The 15,598-nt window shown below is 39.8% G+C and overlaps 1 protein-coding gene across 3 annotated transcripts in view; it reads left to right on the top strand.

Moving 5' to 3' along the window:
• phgdh (phosphoglycerate dehydrogenase) overlaps positions 1 to 15,598 on the top strand; it is a 95,067-nt gene that overhangs the window by 35,889 nt on the left and 43,580 nt on the right. For all 3 annotated transcript variants that reach the window (XM_064329886.1, XM_064329885.1, XM_064329887.1), the window contains exons 5-6: positions 5,333 to 5,431; positions 5,558 to 5,690. In XM_064329886.1, coding sequence (XP_064185956.1) covers positions 5,333 to 5,431; positions 5,558 to 5,690 — 232 coding nt within the window. The remainder of the gene's footprint in view (positions 1 to 5,332; positions 5,432 to 5,557; positions 5,691 to 15,598) is intronic.

Genomic DNA, 15,598 nt, shown 5'->3' on the forward strand with positions numbered 1-15,598 from the left:
TTTCAAGTGGCTAACATTATTTTTATACCAACTAACCCTTGATGAGTCCCTGAGCGAAATTTGGTGCTTGTATCACAAAGTGAACGATTCCACCAAAATTTGCACTTAGCTGCCCATCTAAATGTACAGTCTAGCCGAATGCTTCCATAAAAATATTGACTGCCCTATTTATTACTTTAACTAGCAGAAGTGTTAGAAACCACATTAGAAATTGCCTTGTCACAATGAGTCACTTGTTTTTTTCCCACAAACTCCTGTAGCTAACCAGCAAAGCCACAGTTCGTCAGAGAGTTTGAAAGCTTTTTCGGAGCGCACCCCCGCGGGTTAACATCATTTTTCTGTGTTTACCGGGATCCTTCACATTTACGTACCCAGTGCTCACACTCTGGTGCCAACAGCCCATTGTCACCAGATAAACAGGTCATTAAGTATCTTGGCGTTAATATTGGTGAAAATGAAAAATACCGACAGCAGCTTAACTTTCCTAGTAAGATTTTTTAAAACTGAGACTATTCTAAAGTTATGGCTGCAGAGAGATTTGTCGATTTTATGAAGAATTCTTTTAACAAAAGCAGAAGGAGTCTCCAGTAGGGTTGGGACGGTTTCCGGTTTTGCCAGTCTGGTCCAGTGTACGAGCTTAAACCTGTTTGATTTTATGCGAACCGACTGAACCAGCATTTGTCATTATGAGACGTAGCCTACTGGCAAATTAAAAAGTAGCCTACATCAGCAACTGTGCCGACGGCGCTAAATCAAAGTTGTATTGCATTAGTAATAAACAATATGACAACATAATTAACATAATATTATGTTTGTTTATAAACGGAGCCACTATAATGTCTGAGTGCAAAAAAAAAAAAAAAAAAAAAAGATTGACAGGCTGTGCGCAATTTAGTGCTGAGGCTGGCAACAAGGAGATCCAATTGGGATGGAAGGTATGCCATCCCGCCAAGTTACGCCGGGGCATGCCCCATACCTGTACAGCACCGAGAGTTTGGCACTTTTCAGGGTTCCCCACAGAAATAACCACAACTGCCACAGACACTCAGCCCTTAAAAACATTAAATTCTGTACATTCTGACCCCATTTCAACAGACAGATTTCATAAACAACTTCACATGTCCACACAATAAAGCCCCAAACTAAGGGGATTTTGCGTTTTCTCCTTCTTCTTCTCTTTCTTCTCATTCTTATTTTTCCTGCCGCCTATCCCACTAACAACATGTCTCCCCATTGGACATTTTACCGACACCAGCCAAATCTTCACCTACACGAGCCAATCAAAAACTTGCATACACATGCAAAATACCCATACCTTTTTACTCTGAAACATTTTCAGTACAAACACCTAGTCCCCCTGTGGCCTAGTGGGCAAGGTAACAGTCTTGGGAACACAGGGTCGTAGGTTCAAGCCCAGCTAGGAGCGCGTTTCTTTAACCTGCTTTTACCCTCACTAATAATTGTCTACTACTTCTCAATTATTGCTTTTGCTACCCACCGTTCACCGAACGTATACACTGCATTATGACGTACCGTCTGCACGTTCAATTATTAACCAGCTACAATATTGCAAAGCCATATGGATTCAACGGGAGCTCTTCTGTGCTTACTCGCCTGTGTTCTTCTTTAAAACCACGGACAGGTTTGCTAATGATATTTCACGCATTGCATAGCTATGTCATGGTGCTGCCCTAACAAAAACAGAGACGGGTAAACCTCCGGTTGAAGGCTTGAATCCCGCCTCGCCCTCAGGCAGATAATTTCCTCTTTTACACTAACGTTTTCTTACGCTTATATTTGCTTTACCAAAACTCACTCACGGCCACCCATATGCATTTCATGACGGCAAATGTATTCATTTTATTAAAAAGTTACACCAGTTCACCGCTGTGCCATTTCTACTAACTATATTTCTTCACTTGGCTACCGTACAAAACCTTATCAGCAAACGCCACGTTTCTACATTCAGGTTACCTCGCCCTGTTCTCCATCTAGCCACATACAAACAATTACTACGTATGTACGTCCTGCAACTCCCCAAGAAAACATTACATTTAAAATCATGATTCACTCATAATTATAACTACTAGTACTGAACATGAGAAAAACACATCAGTGCAATAGATTTCACATGTTACTTAACCATCCACTTTAATAGCTAGCACTTTATAGAAACTGTTATATATACCGTTCGATAAGGAAAATATGCTCGCTCATGGTCACTCCATTTACTTCGCACTATACTCTGTGATCATGTTAACCTTCACCTACATGCCCATTCTGCTAAAAACATAATGTTTCAACTATGCAATTTCATCATTTCATCCAAATTTCTCTCACACTGTTGTTGTTTTCTCATATGCAAAGCCTGCTGGGACATATGCGTCTGCTCCTATTCTCCAGTACAAAACCTTCTTATCAGCAAACGCCACGTTTCTACATTCAGGTTACCTCGCCCTGTTCTCCATCTAGCCACATACAAACAATTACTACGTAAGTACGTCCTGCAACTCCCCAATAAAAGTTACATGTAAAATCATGATTCACTCATAATTATAACTACTAGTACTGAACATGATAAAAACACATCACTGCAATAGATTTCACACGTTACTTAACCATACACTTTAACGGGTGATATTTTACACCGACTATTATATATACCGTTCCATAAGGAAACTAAGCTCGCTCGTGGTCACTTTATTTACTCCGCACTATAGTCTGTGAGCATTTCAGTCTTCACCTACATACCCATTCTGCTAAAAACATATTATTTCAACTACGCAATTTCATCATTTCATCCTAACTTCTCTCACACTGTTGTTATTTTCTCATATGCAAAGCCTGCTGGGACATATGCGCTTGCTCCTATTCTCCACTATCAAGTTTTCCGGTTCTAGCTTAGCAAAACAGCGAACAGGATTCCCACCTGCAGATAAGCCTATCAAAATTCCTTACAAACACTAAAAGTGCATCTCCACGAAATAACAGACAACGGAGCAGGACAGCAGGGTACACAAGTTGCGACCTAGGCAGCTCTAATTCTACGGGCTTGCTGATTCTTTTCTCAATCAAGGCTCGTTGGATGGCCGTCAAATCCGTGAGTACATACACTGGCCATATTTCACCTGCGCTTCTGTTGCGTTTACGCTTACGCCACCGCACCCTTTGTCACAGCCATTGTTTTACATATATAGCAAACCGAAACTGCTAAACAGTACACGCTCATCAGACTGTACAAATTCACACAAGGATAGCCATAATCCACAACTTACAGGGTCACTTCGCATTTCTCACTCTCATAATAAAACGCTTTGCAAAAAGAAATGATATCTCATAAAAAACACGTTTTCAACGTACAAAAATGCCAAGTTACTCAAAAGTATTGATATCAAAAAGATGCCGAGTTACGGTACTACAAACAATACAGGTTATCTTGCCTCACTGAAATTACATAAGATGTATTTCAAAGCAGTGCTACCTAATATTTCCTCAATTCTTTCAAGTCAGAGGTGGTCCAGCGCTAGCTTTTGGTTGCTAAGGGGACGTGGATCGACCACCCCATATAAATGAATGGAACTTGACATAAATTTACTGGTATCCTGTCGTGCGTATTTGAGGTTAATATGAGAAAGGGTGGTTTCTATCAGCACGTCTAGGAATCCGTACATATTCACTGTTGTAACTCAAGTCGCAGGATGCAAAATTGCCGTTAGGAAAGCAGTTTGAAATTATGAAGCAACGTCTGCACCATAGGCTTTAATGGGTCGCGATGAGATAATTACGAGTTGCTTGTCTCAAGTTGATATAGTAAATAAGGCAGTATTCGTATTACTAAATGTGTATGTATGAAGTCGATTTTTTAAAGAGTTTATTATGTGTATTTTTACATGACTTACATTTTAATTGATAATGATGTCCAGTTATTCCCCAAAAATACGAAGTAACCACAGGCAAGCACAGCTATAATAATCGCAGGGATTCAAACAATTAGTTTCACAATTCCCTAGTGGGGTTACAAAGTTAAATTATGTATTTTTACTAATTTTCGTAAGTAACTTTTTGTTTGTTCTTGAGGTCAGGTTGCACCCCACAGCACAACAACCTGAGCCCAACGTCAGTCTGCTCATCAGCTTAACTTTCACTCCATTTGTAGTCGGTGCCATATTAGCCAGTAAACACAAACCCAATAATAAACAAATACAAAGCAGAAGTTAACTTCGGGCCAAGCGCATAACCTTGGCAACGCGCGTGTGTCCAATGAAAGCGTCTATATGGGAAATGGTCCTCACCAAGAGGTAAATCATTTTGGAATTCACAGATAAAGGACATTGATTGGAAAAGGTCGTGGCTTTACCCTTTTAAATTTTGCATCCCAAACAAAATTGAAGAGATTCATTTTAAAATACTACATAATATATATCCGTCTAATTTAATGATATCAGAATTCACTGATATTGAAGATAAATGTGGGTTTTGGAGAACTGACACTGAATCTCTTCCACACTTATTTTTCACTTGTTCAAAAACCACAAAATTCTGGAGTGAAATAGAATCTTTCATTCTTAGCGAAACTGGGCATATTATTAAATTGGGTGAGAAAGATATAATTGGTGGCTACCAACACAAATTATTAGGTCTGGGAATTCATAATTAATTTTATCATTTTATTAGGAAAATTCCATATCCATAAAGCAAAAGTCTTACCCAAATATAAAAGCATTTTTACTTGACTTTCAATCACTATTACAATGTCTTAGGTTAATAAATAATAAGAAAAGTAATAACAATATTGTTGTATGAAGAGTTATTCACGAAGCGTCATTCATTTCTTTTTTATTTTTTTGTTATTATTTTCATATTTCTGAGATAATGTATGTATACATATATTTGCACCAATCTACTGATTTGTACTGTATAGATTACAGAAATTGTATAACTCTATGATGTCTGACTGTTGTCAAACATGGCTGTGTCCATGAATTGGCTTCATAGGCTCCCATAGGAATCGATGGAACCGGTAAATGTAAGCTGTCTCCAGTTCTTGTATATCTTGATGGGTAAATCGCTGTTTTATTTTACTGCGTCGGTAGGTAAACTCAGTTGTGTTGTATTGAGGCACGGTCACTGCATGGACTGTGGTAACATATTTCCTCTAGAAGTACAATAAAGATTTTCATCTAAATCAGAAACTAAAGCTGGCAATGCTGATGCTTGGCCCTCAAATGGGGGTCGTCCAGTCATTAATACTGAATTCTGAGCATTTTGGTAGTCGCTAATGTGCTGCTGACTCTGAATGACCCAACCAGAGTTGTTTTTATGCTTTTTGCAGTTCATGGGTACAGAGCTGTATGGCAAAATTCTTGGAATAGTTGGTCTTGGGAGAATTGGGAAGGAAGTCGCAACCAGGATGCAGTCTTTTGGAATGAAGGTTGGTGAGCTGAAAATTGTTTTTTTGTTTTCTGCTGTATGCTCCAAAAGACAATCGGTAGTAGTTGTTCTGTCAGGAGCACTCTTTAAATGATTGTTGTTTTAAAGAATGTGTTTGTTTTGACAGACTATCGGCTATGACCCCATCACTCCCCCAGAAATCTCTGCTACTTGGGGTGTTGAGCAGATGTCTCTGGAACAGCTGTGGCCTCAGTGTGATTACATCACTGTACACACCCCTCTCATGCCCTCTACAACAGGTACTCTTTTTACTTTTTTTAACAAAAGAAAAAGGAGATCTTAATGACTATTTAAAAAAATAAAAAAAAACATCTATTAAAATTTTCCCTTTACTCCAAATCTGGAATTGCAGTATAATGTATGTGTACGTATGTGCGTAGTATGTATTCACACAATGGCTACTTTATTATGTACACCTGTTCTTTAAAGCAAATAGTATCCTGTACCCCCAAACAGCAAATCATATGGCTGCAACTCAATTTTTAAAGCATGCTGGCATGGTGAACAGAATTAGTTTTTTGTTCCCCCAAACATTAGAACAGACGTGGTGGTTCCAGCATCTCAGAAACAGCTGTCATCGTGGGATTTTTATATACAACAGTCTCTAGACAGAGAATGGCACAATAAGCATAAACATCCACTGTGTTAGTTCTGTGGCCGAAAACATCTCAATAATTACAGGTCCGAGGAGAACGGGCTAACTTGTTCAAGCAGACAGAAAGTCCACAAATGAAATGAAATAAAAGGCCAAATAACAGGTTTTTGACAACAATGGTGTGATGGAAGGGCACATGTTAGGAGCATGTTAGACCTTTAAGCAGGTGCACTACAGCAGCAGAAGACCATCATGGGTTGAGGCTACAGTGGGCACATGAACACCAACACTGGATGATTGAAGATTTGGAAAAAAGTTGCATGGTCTGAAGGATCTCGATTTCATGCAGATGATTGGGTCAGAATTTGGCGGGTTAATGGATCCAACCTGCCTTGTGTGAATGATGCTTGCTGATGGTGGGTGTGTGGGGAATGTTTTTGTGGCACACATTAGGTCCCTTGCTGTCAATTCAGCATCATTTCAATACTTTGTCATACTTTGCATGTGGTTGCTGACCATGTGCATCCCTTTATGGCCACAATCTGCCCTTCTTCAAAAGGATGCTTTCAGCAGGATAACGAACCATGTCACAAAGCACACGTCATCTCAGACTGGTTCCATGGGCACAACCAGGGGTCATCAACGTGTCCGTACAAGGACAAACGTGTCTGTGGCAAAAAGAAAAATTGATTGGGAAGAAAAGTTTATTTTTTTTCATGCAAATTAATTAATTAAAACTTGACCACTTCAAGTTTTGTATGTCCGTGGTAAAAATCGCATTTTGACCAAAAGGTCCTTCACAAGCCAACACGGTTATGACCCCTGGGCACAACATTGATTTGAGTTTACTCTAATTGCTGCACTGGCCCCAGATCTCAATCTAATAGAGCATGTTTGGGATTAGGTGGAACGGGTGGTTTACAGCCAGGGGTTAAATTGGGATTTGGGTGGTGGGTGGACCCTGAGGTCTGGTGGGAGGTGGGTGAAAAAAGGTACAAACCAGTGAATGTCTCAGCTCAAAATAGTTGTATCTTTAATGTATTGTGCACATAATTGTTAAGGAAAACAATGTTTTTAAAATAATGTATACTATTGATGCAAGCTTTTACATAATATATTTCAGATTTGTTGAGTGTCATTAATGCTGAGAATTCTTTTTTACCCACAAAATTAATCGGTCATCCTCCTCTTGTCCTCACTTTCTTCCTCCTTTATCCATCTTTCTTAAACTGGTGAGGCGCAAAACTTTCCTTTAAACTAATCATTAATCTCAAACAGTTTTACTTAATTTTCAGTGATTAACAAGCATGCAAACATCTGACTAATCAATTGGAAAGGGACACAGCTTCTTCACATTGTGTTAAGGAGATTAAATGATAAATGAGATTTAGAAAAATCCATTTTAATCAAGCAGTGGCAGAATCTTCCCCTGATTTTCCTTGAGTATCAATACAATTAATCCACAAAATAGGCTACTCAATACTATCATATATAGCCAGCTCTCCCCAAATAGGCAGTTTTAGCAAGTAGCCTAGGCCTTATAGCCTACAATTATTTTCATTTGCAGTACGAAATTGTGCACATTTTTAATCAACATTATTTGCGGATACATGCACTTCTTTCTCCACACTCGTATTCATGGCAAATATCTGCGATGCGTAGATTGTAAACAAAATTGAAGTTCAGGTTTTGTTTTTGCTGGTTATTCTGAAAGCTAACACGGTAGATAACAGACTGGTGTATCTTGTTTGTTAAGTGTAGACTACTTGGTGATTAAAACAGATTTTTAACGGATAATTTGAATTTATGATTTAATCCCCCTAACATGGTATGAAGACGCTGCTAGGCTACTTGCCATTTGATTGATCCGATCGTTGGCACGCTTGATTAAAAAGGAATATTACTAATGAAAACAGGTTGAGATCAATGATTAGTTTAAAGGAAAGTTTTGCTCCCCACCGATTTTCAGCTCACCAGTTGCCGCTGAATAAAACATTATGTAGCTTATGTGGGAAATATTCAATCCTAGCTTAGCCACTGACCAGCAACCTGTTGATTTTGCTCAAGCAATCAAAGTTGCCGTTAATAATAGCCGGCGTTCGTGGGGGCTGTTTATTCACCTCTCTTTAAAATGTTGAATAGATGAAATTACATGTTAATGAAATTACCTGCCACGTCCGCTTCCAAACAATCAAGACAATCAACGATATTTTTCATTCTGTGCCGGTCTATATAAATGACTGTTCCTCCTGAGTTTTTTTCTTCTGATTTTTGATTGGTTGAGCGAGTAACTGGCTAGAGGGAACACATGGACTGGAGCTTCCGAAAAATGGACTGGATTGTCATAGTTATTTGTAAAACTGCCGGTCAAAATTAATTATTTATTTACCAAAGGTAGGTGGACGCCATCCACCCGCGTCCACCCCCAATTTAACCCCTGTTTACAGCACGGATGCTTGGCTGAAAAATACAGAAACTGTTATACTATCAATTTAGTATGGACTACGGTCCCTTAGGAATGTTTCCAGCACCTTGTTGATTCCATGCTGTGGAGTGTGGGCTGTTTAGGAGGCAAAACAGGTTTCTACCCAGTACTAGATAGGTCTACCTAATAAAGTGAGTTGTGTGTACACCCACTGCATTCTGTAAGCATTTTGACACTGAAAGAATTTTAGTTGTTTTGTCACTGTACTTCACATAGGATGTGAGATAAAAGATCGAATATGAGGTTAAAGTGCAGACCATCAGTTTTAATTTCAGGGTATTTATATCCATATCGGGTGATGTGTGCAGGAATTAAAGCCCTTTTATTAAACAGTTCCCCCGTTTTAAGTGACCAAAAGTATTTGAAAAATTGGCAGATCAGCTGTTTCTTGGCCAGCTGTGTGTCAGTGCAGTATTAGACAATGCACAATAAAGCTAACAAAATGTTGAGAGTTCATTCTACGTGTGGCATTTACATTTGGAGTATGTTGCTATTGTCTCTCAACATGAGGACCAAAGAAGTGTCAATGGCAGTAAAGCAGGCCATCATGAGGTTGAAAAATATGAATAAACCTTGGGACCACACATACACTGAATCGTTCAGGAAGGAGGCACAAATTAACTCCCAGGGCTGAACAAACTTCGGTCTGAAACGTTCAACTGAACCCCAAGACAACAACAAACGAACTGGTGAAGGAATTGGAGGCATCAGGTAGTATCTACATCCACCATTAAGAGACTCCTACATCGCCATGGCCTGAAAGGCTGTTGCACAAGGAAGAAGGTCCTACTCCAAGACTGGCATAAAAAAGCGAGAATTAAGTTTGCAGGTGATCACCAAGACGAAGACCTAGCCTTTTGAAGGAATGTTCTCTGGTCAGATGAAACAAAAATGTAACTGTTTGGCCATAATGATCAGCGCTGTGTATGGAGGAAAAAGGGTGAGGCTTTTAATCCAACGGAACACCATCCCAACTCTAAAGCATGGGGGCAGCATCATGTTGTGGGGGTGTTTTGCTGGAAAAGGGACTGGTGCACTTCAGAAAATAGATGGCATCATGAAGAAGGAGGATCTTGTAGAAATACTGAAGCAACATCTCAAGACATGAACTGAACTAAAAAAGCATGTCTAAGCAAGGAGGCCCACAAACCTGACTGAGTTACGCCAGTTCTGTCAGGAGGAATAGGACAAAATTCCGACAAAGTATTGTGAGAAGCTTGTGGAAGGCTATCTCAGGAGTTTGATTCAAGTTAAAAGGCAATGCCACCAAATACTAACAAAGTGTATGTAAGCTTTTCACGCACTGAAAATCTGATATAGTACATAAAAGCTGAAATAAATCTGTCTCTTAGCTATTATTTTGAAATGACCTCTTATGGAAATTAAATAGATAACCTAATTGACTAAACACAGGAAATGTATGGTAACATGAAATGTGTGGAGGTGTGAAAAATTGAGTTCAAATACATTTAGTGTATGCAAACTTTTGGCCTCAACGGTATGCCTGACCAATCTAGCAGCTCGTCGACCCGAGGCATAGGATAGACATAAAATTTTGAAACTGTGTTTACATTTTGGTAGTCCACGCCGAAACAAACAGCCCCATCAGGCTTAGGAACAAGTATGATAGCGCTACACCAGTCACTGTGGGATTCCTCAATTACTCCCATGTCCAGCATTTTGGCAAATTCCTCCTGTACTAATTTCTTTTTGTGTTCAGGCAGTCGATATTGGCGACCTAGTACTACAGTGCCCGGAAGGGGGGGGTTATGTATGTGGTGTTCTATAAAGATTGTTCTTCCTGGTAGGGGGGAGAAGACGTCAGCAAATTCCTGTTGCAATCGAGCTACCTCTGCCTGCTGCTTCAGAGTCATATGGCTGTTAATTTGGACTAGATTATTTTTATTCAAATTGGGAATCTCCAGTCCTGGTCTGGCATGACCTCCGATGTAGCTAGCAAAGCAGGGTCTACCTCTCTCCACAGTTTTAGCAAATTGAGATGGTAGATCTGACGTGCCCCTGAAGCAAATGCTCATGTGTAATTTGACCAAGTGAATGCAGCTTTGCTTGCAAGTCCAACACGTATTGAATTTTGTTTTTACTTTGGCTTGGACCCTCTTCCCATGTTTCTTTTAACAGGTCCAAAATGCCACGGGGCCTTCGCCCGTACAATAATTCAAAGGGGGAATGCCCTGTGGAGGCTTGGGGAACCTCCCTCACCACAAACAACAGGGGGTCAATTAGTTTGTCCCAATTTCGTAAATCAGTGGAAATGATCTTACAAATCATTGTTTTCAGGGTCTTATTGAACCACTCTACCAGCCCTTCGGTTTGAGGGTGGTAGACGCTAGTTTGAATAGATCTGATGTCCAACAATTTTTGCAGTTCCTTTAGTGTTCGTGACATAAATGAGGCACCTTGATCTGTGAGAATCTCTCCCACAAAAAATGAAATGATGCCTCCGCAATAATCTTAGCTGATATATTACGGAGGGGCACTGCCTCTGGGTATCGTGTTGCATAATCCACTATGACTAACACAAAGCAATCTGGCACTTTGTTCTAAAGGCCCGACGAGGTCCATGGCAATTCTTTTGAAAGGGACCTTGACTAATAGAAGTGGATGCAAAGGAGCTTTTGGGATGGCTGCTGGATTTATTTTTAGACATTCCGGGCACTCCGCAGACCACCGGCGGATGTTACCCTGTACACCTGGCCAATGAAATCGATCCATTATACGGTTAAGTGTCTTGTCCTGCCCCAGATGACCTGCCATCGAATTGTTGTGAGCCGCCTGAAAAACCACCCCCCTTGGCGGGCCCCCTTTGTTGGGCCCCTTTGCTAGTCTTAGTCTCCCCATTTTCTGAGACCCTGGCCAATCATGTCCCAGAATTAGTGTAAGGGGGGTGCGAGTAACCTCAGCCACCATGCTATACTTTTGTCCCCCAATTGAAAATGTAATTTGTACAGTTGAATAATAATGTACATCCCTGTGCGCACACACTGAATACCCACCTCCGTGAGTCTATCAATTTCCTCTGGTGGAACCAGGCGTTGGTGCACAAGGGTACGATAGCAACCAGAGTCCAACAACGCCTGGATTGTATCCCCTTTTATACTCACTGGTATGAGATACGTCTCTGCTGGAGCGGGTGAAGGATGCGTGGTGTGCGGAGTGTGGCTTCCGATGTTCACTTCCATCAGGGTACAATCTTTTCGATTGTTCCCCTTATGTCCACAACGCCAACAACTCTGCCCCAACGATTCTGACGCACTTATCTGACCTGAAACCGGGGAAAGGGGGTTAAAGAAGGGGGCCAACAGTTGTGTGGGTCGAGGTGGTGCTTTAGGTAAACAGGGGCTTGGGACGGGGGCAGGGTTAGATATTTTTAGAAATCACTGAACATCTAGTTTCACATGAAAATTAAAGCGTTTTGATAGCCCATACCATCGCAGGGATATTTTCTTCTATTTTAATTGGTAACAGTCATCAGTCCTCAAGAATAAATATGAAATAAATACATTAGCGTTTGAGGTGGTTGATACACACCCCCCTTGCGCGGTCGATAATAGATGTTCCTGAGTTAGCGATGTTTGGAGGAGTGCAGAAGACTTGTGCCATACATCTGAGATGTGGTTCACCCAAACACTGTAGAAAAAATGATGCGTACACGCAGCTAACCTGTGCCTTGGTAGCAAGCAGACACAGCTGGGAAACTACATCTCTAACAAAGCAAGACTACAACTTCAGTTAATTTGCTCGTACATACAGATTTTTAAAATCACATTTGTTTTTTACTTGTCAGATCAAACTACTGCAATAGCCTTTCCACTTGGACGATTATAAAATTTGCTTGTCCAGGAAAAGTAGGCAAGCGTTAATGTCGAGCACAGGGTTGTTAGCCAGGTCTGCCAGATCCAAATTTGATTTCTTGAGCAATGGCTTGATTTCTGCCTTAAAGGATATGGGGACATAGCAGGATAACAATGAAGAGTTAATTGTATAAAGAATTGGTTTTCCAAGAACAGGCAATAGCTCCTTCAGTAGTGTGTGGGTGTGTGGTCAAGAGTACAGGTGGTTGATTTGGAGAAGAAGAAACTTGTTTGGGAGTAAAGTATTCAAGTCGTTCTGTGTGTCTAGGAAGCAGGTCTGTGGTTTCCATAAAGCTATTTTCTCTAATTTCTGTTATTTTACTGCAAAAGAAAGTCAAGAAATCATTACTGCTACAAGAAGTTGGAATTTGAGGTTTAGTTGCTGCATGATTATTAGGAACTGTCTCAAATGGAAGCTGTGGATTATTCTGATTTTCTTGAATAGGCTTTGAAAAGACCTTGCATTGGTGAGAGAATGCTTATAGACACAAAGACTCTCTTTCCAGGCCAGGTGATATACCTGCAGTTTAGTGGAATTCCACTTGCGTTCCAGTTGAAGAGACTTCTGTTTAAAAGCCTGTGTTTGGTCAATGTACCAAGGGGCAAATCTCTTCTCAACAACTTTGTTTACTTTTTAATTGAGCAACTACATCAAGGGTTTTACGTAGTGCAATAGCCTGTCCCCCTGCCAGGTCATCGATTGACAAGGAGGAAGCCGAAATACCTGAATCAAAGTATTCCGGAAGTGTATCAATACATTTTGTGGCAGTGGTAGTCGTGATGGTGCAACCTATGCACATCTTAGGTTCAGATGTCATGGGATCTGCCAATTATGGATGCAGTGTTGTAAGAAAATGTTCATACAGAATAGAGGTTTGTGGGTGGAAAACTGATCACTGACATCAACACCAAATCTTAAGGCCAGATCTAAAGTAGAACTGCAATAATGTGTGGGACTGACAACGTTTTGAGTAAAGCCTGTTGGTTTCAAGATATTCATAAATGCAGATGTTAAGCCATTGTCTACATTTTCATAGTGCAGGTTAAAATCAGCTAACATCACCACTTTGTCATTGCCCATAGCTAAGTGAGAACGAAATTCTACAAAGTCAGAGTATGGGCCAGGAGTTCTGTGGTCGAAGAATAGACACCTGAGAAATTGCTAATAATTGGCAAATCCATAGTCCGAGATGTGAGAGTTTTTAAATGATAGTCAGTTGTATTCCTGGTGCTAGAGCAACTGTCATCAAGGCAAATCTGAAAGTACTGGCTAAGGGTAAACATAAAGTTTCCCAAATTGTTATTCATGCTGGCACTAACAACGTCCATTTGAGGCAATCAGAGGTCATGCAAGTTAGAACGTTCCAGCACCTCAAGTTGAGTGATGAACTGGGGTTGATGAACTATGTGAAAAGGAACTAGAGCTGCCATTTGGGTGAGCCAAAAAGGAGTTTTACATGTGATGCAAGTTAAACTGACAGGTCTGTAGTTTCCTGGATCAGTACGGTCCCCTTTCTTATATATTGGTATTATATTACCTTGCTTCCAGTCCTCAGGTATTTCTCCAGTTTCTAAGGACTGTCTAAAAATATTTGCCAGTGGTTTAAAGTTGAACACGCCTAACTCAGGGCCTGCTGCCTTATTTGTCTTTAGTTTAAGTAATTAATCCAGTACTTTTTTATCCTCTTTCAATATCTGATTAGACATTCTGAATACTGAATATGCCTTCCAGTCTATTAGCAACCTTTTCTCTTGTAAAACTCTCAACAAAATAATTATTTAAGGCATGAGCAATATTTATCCTTCTTCATTCCTGATGCACCTGATATCTTCTTTGACTTTCCTTTTCCTACTACAGTATTGAAAGAAATGTTTAGGATTACTTTTTGCATCTTGGGCAATTTGCCTTTCAAAAAGTTGCTTGGCTTCCCATAGTCCTTTTTTAACCTTAGCACGCATATTACAATATTCACCCTTATTACTTTCAGCGCTGTCATTTTTATAAATCTTATACAGTTTTTATTTTCCCTCAAACTCTCTTGTATGGCTTTGTTCATTCATTGGGGAGACCACTTCTTCAACTTACTAATAGTCTCACAATCCTGACAAACTTGTTTTATGTTTCCAAAGAGTTCACACTACTGTCTGAAGCTGGCGGCTGGTAACACACAGCTACCATGAAGCCCTTTTGATGTTACCCTATATGAGCTTTGTCCATATGTCCTCACTAGGAATTTTCGGCACATTAATAATAATTCTTTTTCACATAGGGAGCTATACCCCTACCTCTCTCACTGGATCTATCCTTCCTAATGAGTTTGTACCCTTGTATATTATGTTCATCCCCATCCTCCTCCCCCCACTATTCATTGCAGCCTCAAGTTCCAAAAACATATTTTTTTTATACTTCTAGCATTTAAACAAAGACACTTTGTGCATGCAAAGGTTGTGCGAAAGTACTAAACATGACTGCTTTCATTTTCATTACATGAATATGTCACATTATGTAACATTAATGGTGCCCTGAAATGGGTGCACTATGTATAAAAAGTGCTGTAATTTCTACATGGTTAAATCAAAGTGTATAAAAATATCCATATAATAAAAGCTGAGAATGTGCACTTAAACCATGTGCGCATTGTTTGATTACAAATTTTAAATTGTAGAGCCAACTCAAGAAAATATATGCTTTGTCCCAAACATTATGAAGTTTACTGTATAACCACTGAAATAGGAAACTGACTGAAGAAAAATGCCAGAACACATTAAGAATAAATAAATAAATAGATGTGCAAATTGCTGTTCAAGAGATAGCTGATACAAAAGGCCAACAGTTTAAAATAACCATTCAACTACTACATGTTTGTGTTTCTCTGTTTGGAAGACTGAACTTGTTTCAAGATTTAGCCCAGTAGATACAATACATTTACATAAATACAGATGTGAGTAAAATATAAATAACTGCAAATAGTTGAGGCATATGGCAATAAGGCAAAATATATATTGAGAGAGAGTCCATTTAGTCAAAATTCTAATTTAAAAAAATGCTTGACATTGCCTATTGTACTATGTGGGTGTGAGCTATGGGGTCTACTCGGTAAGCTCTAGTACACTAAATGGGATAAATAACCAAAAGAGATCCCACTGGTTGGATAGCTCCATATTGTCTGTCCTGTCATATACAGAGAGATGATG

This window comes from Anguilla rostrata, chromosome 3, assembly GCF_018555375.3.
Source record: "Anguilla rostrata isolate EN2019 chromosome 3, ASM1855537v3, whole genome shotgun sequence".
In the NCBI taxonomy this organism is placed as follows: Eukaryota; Metazoa; Chordata; class Actinopteri; order Anguilliformes; family Anguillidae; genus Anguilla; species Anguilla rostrata.